We start from the raw sequence: 19,934 nt of genomic DNA, 5'->3' as shown, positions 1-19,934 counted from the left end.
TGCCTGCTTGGACTTCAGATAGAAAGCTTCGCCGACATTTTATCCTAAAGGAATGGGATCTCTTCTGGGCTTAACCCTGTTTCAAAACTCTTGTGTCTAACATAAGCAACAAACTTTTCTCATGGTTGGGGTCCTGCTTACCTATAGACAAAATCGGCATTGGTCCTAACTAACATAGCCCATCTGCATATTTAGGGTTGCCATGTGAGAGTTCAGTAATGCTTCCTTGTTTTAAATGATTTACTCTTTTTTCAGATCAGAACTGTGAATTGGGGTCTTCTTTCTGTCCCATTCAGGGAAGCCTTGGAGAGGATCTTTTATTAAAGTGTTATTAAGAAGCACTGACCAATCCCCAGAGAGGTGCATAACCATCATTATCATACTACGTACATTCTAATTTACTTTATTACATGTGATTCTTGGAATTCCTTTCAAGTCTTGGAAGACTTATACCTCTTCAATAGATAGAAAGATATAATCCTTATCCACTGGACTCCGCCCCACTCCCCCATCAATCTCACATCTGCCTCTCCCACCAGATTACCTTGTAGTTTCTTTATATACGTTGTGTATGGGCTTGTCTATGTCTGTGTTGTCTCCCCTCGTAGAGTGGGGGCTTTTGGAAGGCTGGGACTATTTTATATTTGCCTTTGTATTTTGCTTAATAAATGCTTATTGATTGATTGATATCAAGAACATCATGAGATTTATTTTCAAAGCATTTCAGGTCACTTCTGTCATTTAACTAAGTAATAAAATGAGTAATTTTATATTATAAAGTTTCTCCCTTTGGGAGGGAAGGAACCCCAAATTAATGTGAAGCAAGTGTCTTAGGTGAGAATGCCCAGTGAAGCCTTCCTTAATCTTCTCTCTGCCCCAGGACTAGCCATAGGTCAAAAGGGTTAATGATTACCTTGAGAAGATCCGGATCGATCCCTTTAATTTTCGGAACTGGAACTGGGGGCAGAATCAGCAGCTTGATCCTTGAAAAAAAATTTTTTTTAAATAGTCTGATTGATTTCAAAAGTATAAGATTCATTCTTCCAAGGGGCAGAAAATATAATATTGCCTTTGTTCCAGAAATGTCATCACTAAGAAGGGGAAGAAGGAAGAGAAAATGGTAGAGGCTAAAGGAAGTAAAGAAAAATTGTAGAAAATGGCAGAAACCAGTGCAGCAAAATAAACTTTTTACTGTAGTCGGTTTCAAATCAGAGGCAGCTCTCCTGTAACCTACTCCATTGCTGTGTTGGTGGCTAGCTTTCACTTCCTCGAGTGAGAATCAAGGATAGTTTCTGGGTTAGTTATAAGAAAGCAACTGTAGGTGACCTATTGTTTAATTTTCAAAAAGACAATGTGATAAAAAAAGGGATCACATTTTCTTGGCTCCTAGACCAAGCCTCTATCCATTAGGTCATACTGTCTACTGAGATCAGTGATCTATTTGAGTATTTGGGGCTTCCAGTTTCAGATATTTAAAACATAACCACTGTGCACACAATTCACCTCATTGACCATTTCAACCTTCTTATACTTGTTTATCATATAACTTACTGCAATAATTGAAGGATTTATGAGAATCATACTTATTTGAGATTATATTTATAAGAATCATAGCTGGGAGCGGGACTTTGGAGGTCATTTGGTTGATCCCTTCAGCAGCAGATTAGGAAAATGAGGGTCAGAGAAGTTCTATGACTTGCCCGAGATCACACAGGGAGTAACCAGGATTTCAACCAGAGTACTATGATTCTAAATCTATGACTTTTTTTCCACAGCCGCATGATGTCTCTCAGTACGATCTTAGAGCAGAAAGGAACCCTATAGACAGTCTTTTTCAACCTTTACATTTTACAGTTAAGGTGAACTGACTTGCCCCGTGAGACAGGAGGGTCTAGCCCTGAGATCCTAAGAGATTAAGGAACTCCTAGCGAGAATGTCTTTTCTCTATCACAGCAAGTCAACAACCATTCTCCAATTTATAGTCTTAGAAAGTTTCCTGGGGGGCAGCTAGGTGGCAGTGGATAGAGCACTCACCTTGGAGTCAGGAGGACCTTAGTTCAAATGTGACCTCAGAAACTTACTAGCTGTGTGACCCTGAGCAAGTCATCTAACCCCTATTGCCTCAAAAAAGAAAAAAAGAAAGAAGAAAAGAAAGAAAGAAAGAATGGAAGGAAGGAAGGAAGAGAAAAAAAGGAAAGAAAGTTGCCTGGACACTGAGAATTTAAAGACTTGTCCAAAGTTACAAAGCTAATGTGTGAGAGGCAGGACTCGAACCCAGATGTTTTTGCTTCTAGATCAGTCCTCTATACATCAGGTTAGGGATTTTTAACCTGGTGTCCATAAACTCACTTAAATTTTTTTTATAACGACATTTCAATATAATTGGCTTCCTTTGTAATCTTATGTATTTTATCTTGTGCATTTAAAAACATAATTTTGGGAAGGGGTCCATGGGTTTCACCAGACTGCCAAAGGGGTCCATGACATAAAAAAGGTGAAGGATCCTAGTTCTAGGACACACTGTCCCCTGACAGAGTTGTTTTATGGGTTCATATAAAAGGTATGGAAAGTAACTATCCCTATCTTGGCAGTAGGAATAACTGATCAAATACTGTGACCATTCCAGGGCTTGGCTGTTAGTTTGAAGACATCAGTGTGAATAGCTTCAATGAGAAGGTCATTCTCAGAATGTTCTCACCTGCCTTTTCTGGGTGGTCCTTGTTTGCTTTGAGTCAAGCTGCCAGTGTGCTGACTCAGCAGGTTAACCACCAACTTTCAGATGGGAATAAGATGCAGAAGCATGTCTTGTAACATCCTGTTGATTCTGTATCCCTCAAAAACTATTTCTTTCATTTGACTTCTTTCCCCAAATACAGAAATATAGAGTGACAATATAGCCAAATATCCTAGAACAGCTAGCAATGCTAGGAAAGCTAGTAATGCTACATAATGCCACGTACCCCTCTTTTTCAATGCCAGAATAGGAAAGAGCCTCAGACTGAGAGACAAGATGCCTGGGTTCAAGTCCAGGTTCTGTCACTTCTCAGGTGTGTGACACTGGTCAAGTTTCTTCTTCTCCTGCTCCCTCATCTGTGAAATGAACTGTCTACCTGCCAGAATCATGGTGTGAGAAGTGCACACTGTAGCTATCATTGTTATTCTTGTGAGGATGATGCTAATCAGCTGTCCTGGTTAGGCATGTGCTATGAGAGGATTCTCCATCAGTGATTCTTGCTCATCTATCCATTTTTTCTCTCTTTTGCTGGGCCCCTGAAACCTTTGAGACTAATGGTACTTGTTTGCAAGATGGACGGCCTGGGATTAGGGCTATGAAATGGATTAGAGATAATTGTTTTGGAACCTATGATGCTGACTCAAACATGCACCAATGACAAAACTGGCCACAATATAAGGAGTAATTGGAGAGCTTAGTTATCTGGGTTAATAGAAGGATGTATCATAGGTAATCCCCAATTGTAGATAATAAAAGAAAATCACTTGGACATAGCACAGAAAAGCAATTTTTTTTGCTAACATTTTAATGTGCTCCTGGTGATCTGGGAATTAAAGTAGATGTAGTAGTAGTAGTAGTGATAGGAGGAGGAGGAGGAGGATCAAAGATGTGGGTACACGCTAAAGGTCTGAGTGTCCAACTTTGTCACCCTGTCCTCTTGCCCCTCTTCCAGATGCTCTACTACTTTCCACTAGCATTCTAGAAATGTTGGGCACAACCAATATCATCTTTTGTACTGATACAAAAGATCTATTTATCCAATAAAGACAATTTTTAAGTAAAAAGTTTTAAACAAATAAGGGATGCACTTAAATGTTTTCCACTCAGATTTTCCCTATACATCTAGGGGATGGTATACAATAATGATGACAACAGTTATTATTATCATTGTATTATAGATGTAGATATGGAAGGGAAATTTTTTCCTGTGGATTTGATATTTCGTATTTTCCTTGGGACACAGGGGTTACTGTTTTGATTGAGAAGGCAATTGCTTGGTTTGTGTGGTTTTTTACCTAAAGGCAAGATATTGGACTGAATGAACTTTTAAGTTTTTGTAAAGCAGTCTTTATGATTCTATGTAACACCAACTAAAGATCTAGTTAGGTGATTATGACGGTCAGAGCACTTTGTTGTACATTGGAGGAACAAGGATAGGGCACAGATTGGCAGAAGTACTGCATAATCTGAAGTTTTCTTTTATGGGTCAAAATATGTACAGTCTAGATATCTAGATTTCTACTACTTCCTATTTCTATTGGAACATGGCGATTAGAGGACATGTTTTCTGTATGTGGGGACATTGTCAATGCTGAAGATGTGGGATTCAAAAAGATGTATTTTTTATAAGACATGAAAGTTAAAAAAACTAATAATGCTTGGTTAATTTTAGTACAGAGAAAGTTTGGGGCCCAATAATTATACTTTTAAAAAGTGATCAAAAAGGTAGTTTCTTGGTAAAAGATTCCATTTCCCCTCACAACTCTATGTTGACGTTTATTGAATTTCTTTAACATTATTTAGTTGGGAGGATCCTATTCTTTCCCTCTACTCAAGTCTTACTGGTTAATTCTGACAAATTAAATAATGTACATCATAATTCACTTGGCTTTTAGAATGTCTCCTGATGATCTGCGGCTAAGAGTAAATTACTTTAACTACGGTAAGGTACTTGAATGTAAGGGAACATCACTGTACTATGAAGAACGATGAATATGAAGAATACAGAGAAGCATAGGAAGACTTAAATGATCTGATGCAAATCCAGGAAAACAATATATACAATGGCTCTAATAGTATAAATGTAAAGCATAACAAAACAATCAAAATTGAAGTCTGTGTGACTATAATGATTAAACTTGACTCTGAAGAAGAAATATAAGAATATAACTCTCTTCTTTGCAGAGTGAAAAGAGTATGGGTGTGAATATTGCATGTTAAAATATTTAATTCAATTGAAATATTGGTTAGTTTTACTGAATGTTTTTCCCCTTTTTTCCTTCTTTGTTCCAAGGGAAGACTTTCTGGGTAGGGGAGGGAGATGTAATATGTTGAAAAATTCATGTGGCATGAAAACAAAAGACATCAATAAGACAACTTTTAAAAGACTGAATCATGTTACTTTATAGTCAGCTACTGCATTTATGTATATCAGCTCCATATACATTAGGTTTGTCCCAACTAGTTCATCAACTATACGCACTGAAGTATTCAGATAGTACATAATTTGGCTTTTATCTAAAGTTATTTTAATTTGTTGATATTACTTCAGAGTAGTTGCCCACATGCAACTAAAAAATGAACAGATTTGTATTTTTTCCTCAAGCATCTTGAAAATGTTACCAACCTCCTATATTATAGGCATCTTTAGATATAGGAAATGGAAATGCTCCTGAAAATTTGGATGTTAAGTGAAACTTTGTATAGTCCACCTTATTTTTTTCTAATGAATTACAGCACAAAATCAAAGATACATCCCCAAGGAAAGTATCATATCATGTGGTAAGCTGGAGAATCTTGGCATGCTAGAAATTGTATAGTCTGGCAGTACTTTCTTTGCCTTCTGGAAATTACAGACTATAGCTGTGATTCACTTTAAGAAAGCTCAGAAGCTGTATCTTTTGCTTTAAAAACAACAGCAATGACAACCACCACCACAAAACTCTGAATAAACCAAACTCAAAACATAACTCTTCTTTGTAGCATGGTGGTAGAAGGAATTTATGCTCATAGTTTTAGCCACCTCTCTCTCGGGCTGGACCAGGGTTTGACTATTGGACCTTATTCTGGTGCCACATACTCCCCAAAATGCAAAGCTTTTGGTCATGTCTAATAATCTTTGACTCTACTTTATACTCTTTGTAATAAGATTCCACATTGTGAATTGTTACTCATACCAAGAGGTATTCAGGCCATGATCATAAAGTCTTACTCCTAAAAGAGACCTTAGAGATCACTAGTTCAATGCCTTCATTTTATAGATGCTAAAAGTAAGGCCTACAAAAGTTAAGTGACTTCTTCAAGGTCACACGGCAGTGGCAAAGGAGGAAGAACCCAGGTTTTTTTGATCTATCCCAGTGCACTTTCTACCTCTCTACGTTTTTGTCCAGGATACATAAAGGAGAATGTGAAGAGGAGTATATGATTGTGGCAATTAAAATATAAGTCCAGACCTCTCTTTATCTGAAAAATCAAGAATATTAAGGCTAAAATGTTTATTTTTTAAATTAGTGTGATGCCTGTCTTATATCTCTTCTTTACTCTGTATGTATTTAAACACAAGGTCAGACTAGGCAAGAAGTTATTGACAGCCTGGTAGCTTATCTGGACAGTCATACCTTTATAGGATATATATATATATATATATACCCATGACTTTGCTGTATAGTTTCATTATTTTGTTTGAACTAGAATGAACATTTGAAAGAAGAGTACAGTACCTGAAGCTAAGAAATGAGCAGACAAGACTTCCAGAATGACTTTATCAGGTAGGGACGAACTAGTGTGTAGACTCACATACGTTCTAGGCATGTAATATGTAATTCTTAAAGAATTTGTAGCCAACATTTATGGAGTCTAAACCAATAAACTACCAATGGTATAGGAACAGGCCAAACTTGTGATGAATATGGAACTAAGCATAAAGTTATACCCGGTTTTGTTTTTCATTTTCACTTACAGTTTTGGGGGAAATCTATTAAGAAACATAAATGACATAAAGAATGGAAATCTAATAGATCCATTGACAAAAAATAAAACAAAACAACAAACACTTTTTAAGGAAGACTGTTTCAAACCTACCTTTGTTGTTTAGAAAGTATGAATACAAATAACACCACTGTCAGCCCAAATATTCCAAAGATAATAATCAAGAACCATGGAAACTGGAAATCTGAAATGCAAAATAAAAATTCACTCACACAAAGGTTTGAGGCTTTGAAGAGAAATCTAGACTTAATGCTTTCCTTCTGGCACTGAATAGTTCCCAGTTGTTATTCTCCTAGTGAAGTCAGGAGTCATTTTATCTGGAAACTGAGTGAGACCACAAACATTGGTGCTGTCCCAGAAGACTGCTTCTGCTCACTTAATAATGATAACAGCTAACATTTATATAGTGTTTACTATGTACCAGGCACTATGCTAAGCACTTTACAATTATTATCTCACTTGATCCTCACGACAACCCTGTAAGGTGGCAGCTATTATGATCGTTATTTTACAGATAAGGAAACTGAGGCAACAGGTTAAAAGTCTTGTCCAAGGTCACATAGCTGGTAGGTATCTGAGGCAGGGTTTGAATTCAGATCTTCCTGACTCCAGGCCTAGCACCTTCTCCACTGCATCACCTAGCTGCCCACATCCTCAAAAGCTTACTTATAAACAAAAGTTTACTCGAGGCTTGCTTATGCATGACAATAATGGTTTTATTCCTTTATAAAAATATGTTGGGGCAGTGAGTAGAGCAGTGGCCCTGGAGTCATTAGGACTTGAGTTCAAATTCGACCTCAGACACTTGACACATTTACCAGCTATGTGACCTGGGGCAAGTCACTTAACCCCAACTGCCCTGCCTTCCGCCCTGAAAACAAATATAAAAATATGTTACTGAAGTAATTTCATAGATTGCTGGCATTTGTTTTTCAGTTCTTTGTACAAGTATGTACAAATATAAAAATATGTTACTGAAGTAATTTCATAGATTGCTGGCATTTGTTTTTCAGTTCTTTGAACAAGTATGGGTATGTCATTAAAGTAAAAACAGTCCCTTAGAGATTCTCAATAATATTTAAGAGCGCAAAGTGGGGTCCCCAGATCAAAAAATTTGAAAACTATTGATGTATATTAGTGAAATCCCTTGTCTCATCTCTATTTCTACACAAGATGAATATTTTAATTCTTCAAGAACTAGAGATTTTGTTGGTTTGTGTGTTTTCTCCATTGTGACACTTCTGTGACTTGGAAGATGGTCTTTGGAAGTTGTGGCTGAAAAACTCATCACCCTCTGGATGAACATTTTCAAGCTTACACAAATCCTCTGAAAACAGACATACAGTCTGTGGCTACCAGCTGCTAGTGCCTTTGTCCCTGAGATTATCTTTCATCTACTCTGTTCATATATATATGTGTGTGTGTGTGTGTGTGTGTGTGTGTGTGTGTGTGTGTGTGTGTGTGATATATACATATATGTATGCATTATTTGTATGTACCCAGTTATTTACATGTTGTGTCCTCCATTAGAATATAAGCTCTTTGAGGGCAGGGACTGTTTTTATTTAAGCCCCTAGAGCTTAGCACAGTGCCGAGAATATACTAGATATTTAACAAATGTTTGACTGACTGTATTCAAACTTTCCAACTTGGTAAAGTCTACCAGAGTTTGTACTCTTCTAGCATAGCCTTTGAAAATATTGAGTCACCTCCTATGATGGGGCTTTGGAGGCTTATAGGTACCAGATGTGGGATAAAATCCTATTACATATAGTATCAAATACTACTCAAAGTAAGTGGGCCATAGGCTGGGGTTTAGAATCAGTTTTGTTACACTGATTTTTCACTTTAATGGCATTTTTGAAATGGTATTCCACTTGCATATTACATATGAAAGTAGGCAGTTAACTTCCCTGTAGCCTTCAGTATGTCAGTTGAAATATTTCCTGAATGTCAACATTATCCTGAAGACATTCCAGGTAGGCAAAAACCAATCTAATTTTTAAAGATCTTTAAAGATGGAAACTTCATGGACTCTCTTTAAAAGCTAATTAACAATAATACCTAGCATTTTAGAGCTTTAAGGGTCACAACTATTTTATACATATGAACTGACTTGTTCAACTATTTAATGCCATTAAGAAATTCTTCCTTTACCAAATAAATAAGGTAAATACTTTATGCTTCTAGTTAGCCTATGCCTCTTTATTCCACCATGGAAATAAGCAATAGTTAATGGATTTTGGAGTGATGACTAACCACACAATACTAATGGTGGACATTTAAAGAACACAAGAAATGCCTGCTGTAGAATACTATCTCGCTTGTCAAAGGCATATTACTTCACCTGGTTAGTCCTCACAGAGTCTCTTTAATATCTTGGTACTTCTCTTTTTTCCCTTCCTTCCTCCCCATGCCTTCCCTATCCTATTATCGTTTGGAGACAAATATCACTTCTCTGTTGACATATAGGAGTTCCAGAGGCTCTGGTTTGCTTATAACCCAACTGATATTTTATGGAACACTAACTCTCAATAATCACCTCTGGCTGCAATGACCACTACTGAGCCTCATAACTTTAATCACCAGGTGGGCAACATGAGTATTGTTTCCTTATTTTATTTCAATGGGTGAGAAAACTGACGCTCAGAAAAGCTAAATGACATGCTTAAGGTCACATGTCTAGTAAATGGCACATCTAGGATCCAAATCAAGGTCCCCTTGACTTCAAATCTAATTTTTTAAAAAAGAATACCACTTTGCCTCAAGTCACCCTGGAGTCCTCTTCTCTCTTCTGAAAACAGCTCTCAGCCCTTTAGCCTTTATCTTTTCCTTATAAGTTTTTGAGTGCTGCCCTTTGCTCAGCTTTGTGACCCTCTTACGAATTCTCTCTTTAAATGCTTCACAGTTTTCTTGAGAGCTGGAGCTCAGAACTGGCCATAGTAAGGATGTGAACAAAATTGAGAAAAATAGGGCAATTTTTGGATGATTCTTATTGATTCATTTGGACCATACTCCTGACTCTGGAGTCATAAGGCATCTGAAACAGATAAACATTTCTTATCCCATCCCAGTATTGGGCTGATCAGAAATTAGAGGAAAATCATATCGGTGATCCTAAGGTGAGAAATCTTCTTTGAGAGACATTATCTGATCCTCAATAATCAACTAATCAACTATCCATAAAGATCTAGAACTTAATCTCTTCCCCTGGTCTTTGGATAGCCATGAAGAAAACAATCTGGAAGTCAATTTCCATTCCTTTTTTTACCTAAGGAGGTCTATCTTGAACAGAAAAAGAAAGGGGAAAGGTTTCCATCCTGGCAATCTGGGTCCTAATCTGTCTCTGTTCTTGGTAACAGAGAATCTTTGGATACTCATGAAGGAAATAATCTGGAAACCAATCCCCCTTCCTTTTCACCTAAGGAGGTCTGCCTTGAACAGAAAGGTAAGAAAGACAATTTCCATCCTTGCAATTTGGGTCCTGATGTGTCTCTCTGCTTTTGGTAACAGAGAAATGAGTAGTAGTGCGTGTAGACAAATGTCATTTTGGTTTTAATTACCATTGATTTTCTCTTCACAATCATTTATAAAAGGGCTCATCTGGGGAAAAGTTACATAAAGTGTTTCACTGAACTCCCCAAATTTATCCGAGGTACGTTGTCTGGATCTGACTCGTATTTCATATTCTCTATCCAACCTCAGGGAGTACACTGGAACAGATGTGGAGCGTACGAGATCCATCTACAAAGACAAAAACATCGCCAAAAATTTTCTGGTTAAAGCTGACAAATGATGGTAAACTAGAAACTTCTCAGGAAAAATGTCATGAATACTCATGTGATGGTATTTGCTTCGTTTTACATGGTATGTGTGCTCTAGAAAAGTTCTGAGCAGGCAGTATATTTGTCTTAAGTTCCATATAGGACTATACTGGAATTACCTTACAAAATTATTAATATTGTTTCTAGTTAATGAGAATAGCTTGTTACTTAAGAAGATCCCATGGTGAGGCTTTTGTTAAAGCAAAGAATCCTCCTGGAAGGTGGTATGGCTTTTGTGTAAGCTCCAGCATCTACAGGTTAGGTTTTCTGAAAGCACAGGTACACCTCAATTTGAGTTTTTGATGTATCGATTGGGAAGGAAGATGATCATTGGACGCCTATTAGCTGTTAGCAGAGCACTGGAAGAGACTCTTTTGGGGATGCTGCCCTTTAATGTATGTCTGTATTGAGGCAGGGGGCAATTAAAGAGGGAACAGATAAGACCATATAAAATACAAACATACGTCCGTGTGTAAAAGCCATACCAACATACAGAAGCTATGCCTATAGAGGGGATGTTGGGAATCATGGAAATTACAAAGAACCATGAACCACAGGCCTAGAAAGAACCTTCAGGTGAGGCCACTGTATTGTTAGCATTGCTCAATTGTTTTACTTTGTTAAAGAGAGCTCTCTTAGGCAGTGGTAATCTAGAAATGTTTGTAATTAAAAAACAAAACGTGTCAATAAAACTTAAAAAAGAAAAAAAAAGAAGTCCTCTGGTCCTCCTCAGTTCCATTCACTAAGAACTCACTAAGGGCTTTCTTGTTTCTCCAAAGGCTTAGAGCTACCTGGAAAGACAATTCTGTACGCCATAAAAATATTTAGAAGAAAATCCCTGGTTTTCCTTAGTAAGGTATATAGCTCTCAAAGTCAGCATTTTCTCATCATCTCTTTGAGGTAAGGATGATGTGATGCTGTTTGGACCGGGAAGAAGGTCTTTTTAAAAGATATTGCTCCTCAAGAGGCAGACCAAACTAGGGAAGATTTCTCCCCAAGTCAAATATTCAAAGCAGATATTCAAGATGTGCTTTTCATATATTTGTGGGCAGAACACTATGTGCCTGTTTATAGAAAATGTGGGGCACTCAATTTTTCAACACCATGGATTTTTCACATAAATAAAATTTCCATAATTTGTTTTATTAAGTCAAAAGTTGGACTCAGAGACTTCTAAAACACATTTCCCTTTCACCTCAGAATGTTTCCACTTGAGGAGTATTTATTTTTCTCGTATTTACACGGAGTGGTTTGGCTTCTTTTAATTCAACCAAATTCAATTCAACGAGCATTTTTAAGTGCCTACTATGTGCCTACTACTCTAGAGGCTGGGAATACAAAGAGGGAAAAAAATCCCTCTCCACAAAGACTTATCCCATTCTATATACTTCAATATATGTAATAAATATATCCTTGAAGAGTTTTCTGGTAAGCCAAAATTATATGTGTCATACCCACTATCTTTTGAGTTGCAATTTTTAAGAATACATTTCTATCCTTGGAACCTTGAGTATTGTTTCTGCTGTGATTACGCACGATTGACTCTTTTTTTTTAACCACCATAACCCTTTTGAGATTTCACTAGTAAGAATACTGCCAGTCTTTTCCTTATTCCCCCTATACCCGACACTTGTGTTTTCTCCTTGTTCCCTCCTATTCTCCTTTTGCATTCTGTCTTTCTCTTTCTGGTTAGCTCCCCACCACTGGTTTCTATTTGTTTTGGATGTGATCTACTTCCTTTTATACATCCACTCCCATGCATTCTGCTGCTTCCTACTTTTTTCTGCCCTTTAGCTTAATTTTTTCCAGACATTAAGCAATACAAACTCAGCTACTGGTTTAGATGCAGGGACAGGGAGGATAGAAGTGTCAAACTGTATCAAGTAGTTCTGTGACTATCTTTTGTCCAGTGCTGTGTAAGCCCTACCTACTGGTGACTACACACTGTCAGAAGACGTGGGTTCTTTTGCTAATGCTGCCCTGTGTTAGCAAACCTTGGTAAAGTCTTTTAACTGCTCTGAGCCTCAATTTCCTCATCTTTAAAAAAACAGACAATAAAATTACTTGCCCTACATGTCACAGAGTTGATGTGAGCTAAGTAAACTACAAAATGCTATCTATATAACTGCGACACATTATTAATTGTATTTAAACTTTTCAAATATTTATATTATTTCCAGCAGGCATTATAGCACAAAGAATAACTGCAAGGTCACTAACATCGTCTCCAAATGCATTTTAAAAGTGCATTATTTTAAAAGCAGTGTTCCCAGACTCATCATTGTGAGTAATAATAAAATTTATAAAGTTTTAAAATTTGCAAAGTACTTTGCAAACATAGTTGTTGTGCAGTTGTTTTTCAGTCATTTCTGGCTCTTTGTGACCCCATTTGGGGTTTTCTTGGCAGAGATACTGCAGTGGTTTGCCATTTCCTTCTCCAGCTCACTTTACAGATGAAAAAACTGAGGCAAACAGGGTTAAGTGACTTGCCCAGGGTCACACAGCTAAATATCTGAAGCCGGCTTTGAACTCAGGTCTTCCTGACTGCAGGCCTGGCCCTCTATCCACTGAGCTGCCTAGCTTACAAATATAACCTTATACTAATCTTGTGAGATGGATACTTTCCCCCCTTCATATATGAGGAGACAGAGAAGCTAAAAGCCTGAGAGGGACTAAGTGATTTTCCCAGGATCCTGAAGCTAGTAAGTATTAGAGGTGATATTTGAACCCAGGGCTTCCTGATTCCAAGTCTAGTATTTTACTCATTGTGTCATGCTTCCTGTAAAATGGCGGTCCTCATAAGTCACTTCACTATTCTACAGTTCTGATAGAGCATTTTATTCTAATATGGCATATTATTCAGTTCTGATAGAGCATTTAACACAACTTTCTGTCACAGCTAGAGTTGATAGCTTAATCAAAATGGAGGAAATCTAGAAAACAAAACCCAGCAAGGCAGCATTGTTATACTCTGAAAGCTTCTCACAATCCACATTTCTGCTAGTGACAGAGCTGGCACAGTTACCAGTGGTTCACCAGAGTGGATGGTACCCGGTGCCTCAAAATTCTGAGGGAGATCCAATGCCAGAAAGCTGGATATACTCTGAAGATGGGCCAGAAACAACTTGGCTAGGTCAGGCCTGCGGTTAGGCTGCTTTGGAATTAGACAGACACTGAAATAAGCACGATTATCTTGTTTTTCTTCTTGTTCCGCGCCATGTGGAGTTTATCTAAGTGCTGAGTTCCCACGGACTTGGCAATGAGAGCCTTTGTGGGGGTTCGGAATGAGACAGGCAACCAATTCTATATTTGCTCACACAAGGACCCCTTTTGCCTGGTTATCCCTCCCACAGGAACATATCTTTCTGAAATGGCTCGAAGAGGATGTGCTTCCTCTGGGATGCCCCTCCTAGAATGTGTATTAGTGGGTTCTCAACAGCTGTAATTCTATGCATGTGAGACTGCTGGGGCTCCATCCTTCCCCATGTTTAGGCATGTTCCCAAACAGAGCTGCTTGGTCAGAGTCTGCAATGGGATACTACAGCAGCATTGTATGGAAGTGGGGGTTGGGGGGAAATCATCTTTCTTTTCTTCCTCCTCGTCTTCAATGCAAACTCACAGATACTTTCCCTCTGCTCCCTTACAGAACCACAACAGTGTCTCATTGACTAGTTCAGATCTCTGCAACATAAATGAAGGGATGAAATGTCTCATTAACCCAGAGTTCTTAAGCCAGGATTCCCAGCCTGGAGGACCCCTATAATTCTCTGCCCCACCCCTGGGGTGGAAGAGGCTTGTTAAGGGGATATAGGGAATAACTGGCAAATAATTATATTATCCTGTTCAACTTAATTAATCTATTCTCTTTCTTATGCAAAAATGCATGCAAACTCTAGAATCTCTCTCCTTTCTTATTGAGTGGGAAATATGGACAGGTTTACTGAAAGCCAAGTAGCATGGGAATCAAGAAAGTTTGGGAACTTCTAGTCCAGTAGAATTGAAGCCAGGTAAAAGGCAGATATGGCACTAGGCTTTAGGCTAAGGATCCAGATAAAAAGAATAGTCTTAGCATCCCAGATTTAGAGGCAGAAGGTACATGGAAGTTCATTTATTTAAACTCCCTTTTTCCAGAGGAGAAAACTCAGGCCCAGGTTGCGCCTAAACCACACAGCTGCAAGTTGTATGGAAAGATCCAGTGGTTCTTAGGGTGCAGCAACAAGACAGGTGGTAATGCATCTTTCTAGGTAATGTATCTTTCAACCCCTGAACTCTCGTCATTGTATCTTCTTGCCCCTCCAGAGGGCAGTCTTCCCTCCCTTTCTCCCATCAGGAACCAGAATGTTACTGGAAATGAAAAATAAGTTGGAAGTGAAAGGCATTGAAGCCAAAGCATTTATACCGAGGTACCATATCCACATCTTACCTTTTTCCATTGGGTGTCATTTATTTCTTTGTACTGAAGCTCATACTCCAAGAGGATCCATCCTTTCTGAACATCTGCATTGGGAGGTGGCCCCCATCTCACCTGGATGTCGGCATGGATCCCCGTGAGGCTGGTGTTCAGCAAAGTCCAGTTGAGGCCAATGGGTGGATCTGGTTGTACTGTCCATTTCAATAGTGTGTTAATGAATATGTATACAAACATCACTTTGTAGTAATTGTTGTATTAAGTATTAATTAATTACTTATTGTATTAATACAATATTCACTTCTGATGAACAAGTACTTCCTATAGTTTTGTTGTACACTTCTTGAATCCTTTCAATATTCTCATTTTAAAAATGTTTTTATTTAGTGATGGCCTTCCTCTATTTTAATTTTGTTTCTATTTAAGCCATTCACAGAAACTTTCCTTTTGAGTTTAAAAACTGGTATGAAACTTTTTGGAAGATTGGTTAAAGCATCTTGTTATCTATAATTCTGGCTTTTTCTTTAGCTCTGATGACAGTCATACTTTGGAGCTTTGTTGAGGAATTTTGTTTTCCTTGAAAACACAATGAAAGTAAGAGAAAGCAAGACCTACAACACTATAATAATTTGCCAGATCTAGAACCAAGACTAAATAAAACTCATCTTAAGACATAATGAGAGTATGGTGGTCATTGTGATTTTCTCTCAGAATAATATGTGTAGGAAATTAAACTGATGTCTGAAAGAGAGATGCACTATTTTCTGACCTCTATTCAACCTACTATCTGTGTAATTGGAGAATTGGTACTGATACACCTGTATATCTTCAGCTGTTTTTTTCTGTAGTACAACACAGGCATTGGTAGTTTTTTTAGAGTTGAGAAACAACAGCTGTGATGTAGAAGCCAGTTCATATCAAATATTTGACATTTTGTACAGAGCCTGATCATTAACATTTAAAAAAAAGATATTTTTCTGGACCTTAGTCTTCAGTATTAGAGGTTTTGAAAATAACTCGCTGATTCAAAATAATATTAACCCTTTAAAAATCTGTTATTGTAGTTTTATCCATGGAAACAAACAGTAAGAAAGATGCATTACTACCTGCCTTGTTGCTGCACCCTAAGAACCACTAGATCTTTCCATACAACTGGAACCTGAAACCTCTTCTCTAGGTAGTCTCCCTCTTTTAGAATATGAGCTCTGTGAAAGCAGGGACTGTCTTCCTTTTCCATTCACATCCCCAGCTTTTAGCATAGTGCTTTACAAAGAGTAAGCACGTAATAAAGGCTTTTTTATTTATTCATCAGTTCATTCACAAACGCACAGAAACTGAAACAACTTGGATCGCCAGGATGTATCAGAGAAAAAATAACGACATGCTTTTGGGGGCCTTTATTGCCTGACTGAAAAGCCAGGGGTCAAAGGAGAAGGTCCTTAACTGTGACTTTCTCTTTCATTTGCTTAACAATAGGTCTCTGTGTCATGCTGTAGTGAAGGCTGTAGTCTGTTATTTTGCACTCGTCCATGATATGAACACACTACTAACTACTTTTTGAGTACAGAAGACCAGAATCCACTGGGTATATTTTGCATGTTAAACTCCTATTCTATGTCTACACGACTACTCATCTGGGGTCACAGACTGCTTCTTCATCTGTAAAATAAGGGGTTTTGATGAAATGGTTTCCGAGATTCTTTCCCACTCTAAATCCTAGGATATCACGATACAAGGGAATGAGATGTTCAGTACAGAGGAATTTCCCAGATAACTGAAGTGTGCCCTTAGAACCTCTCCCATTAAAAATAACTAACCAATTTCAATAGAAATCTTTCCAAACCACGTTATATGCTTTCCTGCCTCCCAAGAGGCTACTGGCCACAATATAACTTTCTTTCTTGATGATGTAGAGTTACTATTCTAAACATGAATTGATGCTAGGATAGAGCCTCATTGTTCTCTCATCAATAAAATGGGGAGGATGAGGTAGATGTTCTTTAAGGTTTCTTCTAGATTTGACCATCTATAATTCTACTGTGCAGTAAACAGTGATACCTCCAAGGCTTGTTTGCCCCTACAACAAATCACCCCTAGACCATTATATTTTTTGAATTGTTATGCATGACTTTTTTTTTTGTCAAGGCCTAATTGCTTGCTATTAGCTTCTTGTTGCTTTCTTTGTAGTAGCTGTCAATCTGCTGGGATTGGGAACCTAAGAACAATTGTTAAAATCTTGTGCAAACTGTTGGTGGAGTTGTAAACTGGTTCAACCATTATGAAGAGCAATTTGGAACTATGTCCAAAGGGCTATAAAACTATGCATACCCTTTAAACCAGCAATACCATTAGTAGGTCTGTAACCCAAAGAAATCAAAGCAAAAGGAAAAGGAACTATATTCTCAAAAATATATTTATAGCAGCTACTTTTGTGGTGGCAAAGAATTGGAATTTATGGGATGCCCATCAATTGGGGAATGGCTGAACAAGTGGTGTATGATCATGATGGAAGATTATGATGTTATAAAAATGATGAACAGGATGCTGGGAATATTTACATGAATGTTTGCAAAGTGAACTGAGCAAAAGCCTGAAGAATAGTGTACACGGTAACAGCAATGGTGTATAACGATCAACTGTGAATTGCTTAGCTATTCTCAGCAGTACATTGATTGAAGACAGTTTTTGAAGGCTTTATGATGAAGAATGCTATTCACCTTAAGTGAAAGAACTGATGGAGTTTGAATGCAGATTGAATCATACTTTTTTTTAACTTTCTTTATTTTTCTTGCTTTTTTTTTGGTCTGTTTTCTTTTTGCAACTTGGTTAACGCAAAAATATTTTGCATGATGCACTTGTATAATCTATATCAAACTGCATGCCTTCTCAATGAGGGGGGAGAAGGGAGAGCAAAAATTTGGAACTCAAAAGAAAAAGAATATTACATTTTTGTTTACATGTAATTAAGGAAAAAAAATTTAAAAAAGAAAAAAATGAAATAATGCAAAATAAGGGCACCACCCCCGTGCCCTCCCATTTCAGCAACTGGAAGCTTTTCTGCAGAGTGCATCAACCTCAGTGCATACATTTTGAAATCTTCTAGGGCTATTCAGAAGCCCCCTTCCTCCTTTTCCCCCTCTCCCCAGGATACTTGTGGTTACTAGATAAGTGGATGCCAGATAATAATAATAATAATATCTGGCATTTACATAGTGCTCAAATGTTTGCAAAACACTTCACAATATTAACTCATTTGATCTTCACAACAAGCCTGGGAGATAAATCAGATTTAAAAAAAACAACTTTTTTTTTTTTTTGCTTATTCCATGCCAAATAATCATCTTGATTTAGTTTTTTCACTTAATTGGCCAAAAGGATTGATTGTTTTGGTATTATGTAAACATGACTTTAAGCTCATTTTGGCTCTTCCCCGAATGAGAACATAAAATTTTGGAATGGCTATGTGATGTTGTCCATAATAAACAAAATCTAGCCTTTTGTTCCATCTTCCATTAAAACAGTACAAAAGCCAATGCATTTCAGTTGATACAGATTACACTAGAAGAGCAATGAATCATCAGGCTTGGGGGACCTTAAGAGTCCATCTGCTCTCTCTCCTTGCAGCCTTCCCTGTTCCTATTCCATGTAAGGAACCTAAGTCCCTCCTGCTCCCTACCTTAACTCCCCTTCTTCTTGCCCTCTCATTAGGAAGACATGCTGGCTGCCAATTCTGCAGAATAACTCTCCACATATTTATAAAGCATTATTGTTAGCTTTTTCTCAGTCATTTTCATGGGACATTTCTATTTAATATTTCAGGGAGTTACGAGGTCACTTAGTGTCAAACCATGTCAAGTAAAACACAAACCTGAGATTTACCTATTTCATCAACAGTGAAACATCTTTTCTCCAACTCATGACTAATATTCCTTAGCTTGATACAATAGGGTGTCCAAATGGAGGTATATGATGAATTGAAATAACAGCTGTTTTCTCCAGCAGAGACATAATCAGGGCATTCTTTCCATTCTTCGTCACTCCTGAAATGAAGAGAATAAAGGGTGAATTGTTTCAGCAGTCATGTTACGACTGAGATGGATGTGGGATGCATCATGGGTCAGATTAAACAGTGCCCATTCTAACTTAAATGACATATGGTAGAGTGCTCCAAGACTGATGTGATGGTTCAAGTGGGGTCTGGATCTATGGATTACAAAGTCAGAGTCAGAAGGGACTTTCAGAACTTATTTCACACTCTTTTACCTAAGAGTGATCTCTAAAACAAACCCAAAGAGAAGAGTATAGTCTGTCTTCTTTAGAAGTCTCTAGAGCTGGAGGTTCCATGATCTCATTTGACAATAAACTAGAGTGCTTATTTTTTATCCAAAACTTTTTCCTTATGTGTTACCTAAATAGCTCAGGACAAGTCTTACAGAAATTTAATTCAGTTTCCTCATATTTACATAGCTAGGAAGTATCTGAGGTAGGATTTGAACCCAGGTAGAGACCATTTCAACTTCATCTTTTTTTTTTAATCCCTAACTCCAAGTAGAGCCGCTGGCACATAGTAGGTGCTTAATATATTTCCTAATTGATGAATTAGTTTTGTCTGCAGAAGAGATGGAGAATGCCTAGTCACCCTCCTCTATAAGATGAACTTTTAAATCCACAAAGGCCATTTGTCACGTCTCTTTCTAAACGAAGTCATCTCAGTTGTGGCAGAATCTCAGCAGTATTGTCTCCTGTTGTTATTGTTGTTGAGCTGTTTCAGTTGTGCCTGACTCTTCATGACCCCATTTCTTTTTGGTGACCCCCATTTCTTGGCAGAGATACTGGAGGGGTTTGCCATTTCCTTCTCCAGCTCATTTTACAGATGAGGAAACTGAGGCAAACAGGGGTAAGTGACTTGCCCAGGGTCCCACAGCTAGTAAGTCTCTGAGGCCAGATTGGAACTCATCAGGAAGATAAGTCTTCACTCTAT

General features: G+C 37.8%; 1 protein-coding gene across 3 annotated transcripts in view; it reads right to left on the bottom strand.

The window, feature by feature from the left end:
* The window catches only part of GHR (growth hormone receptor), a 332,257-nt gene that overhangs the window by 3,998 nt on the left and 308,325 nt on the right, over positions 1-19,934 (bottom strand). For all 3 annotated transcript variants that reach the window (XM_036759521.1, XM_036759535.1, XM_036759529.1), the window contains 5 exons: positions 18,833-18,993; positions 14,969-15,147; positions 10,285-10,465; positions 6,815-6,905; positions 914-983 (listed from right to left, as the gene is read on the bottom strand). In XM_036759521.1, the coding sequence (XP_036615416.1) occupies positions 914-983; positions 6,815-6,905; positions 10,285-10,465; positions 14,969-15,147; positions 18,833-18,993 (682 nt within the window). The remainder of the gene's footprint in view (positions 1-913; positions 984-6,814; positions 6,906-10,284; positions 10,466-14,968; positions 15,148-18,832; positions 18,994-19,934) is intronic.

This window comes from Trichosurus vulpecula, chromosome 1, assembly GCF_011100635.1.
Source record: "Trichosurus vulpecula isolate mTriVul1 chromosome 1, mTriVul1.pri, whole genome shotgun sequence".
NCBI lineage: Eukaryota > Metazoa > Chordata > Mammalia > Diprotodontia > Phalangeridae > Trichosurus > Trichosurus vulpecula.
This window is presented reverse-complemented; position numbering and strand designations above follow the sequence as displayed.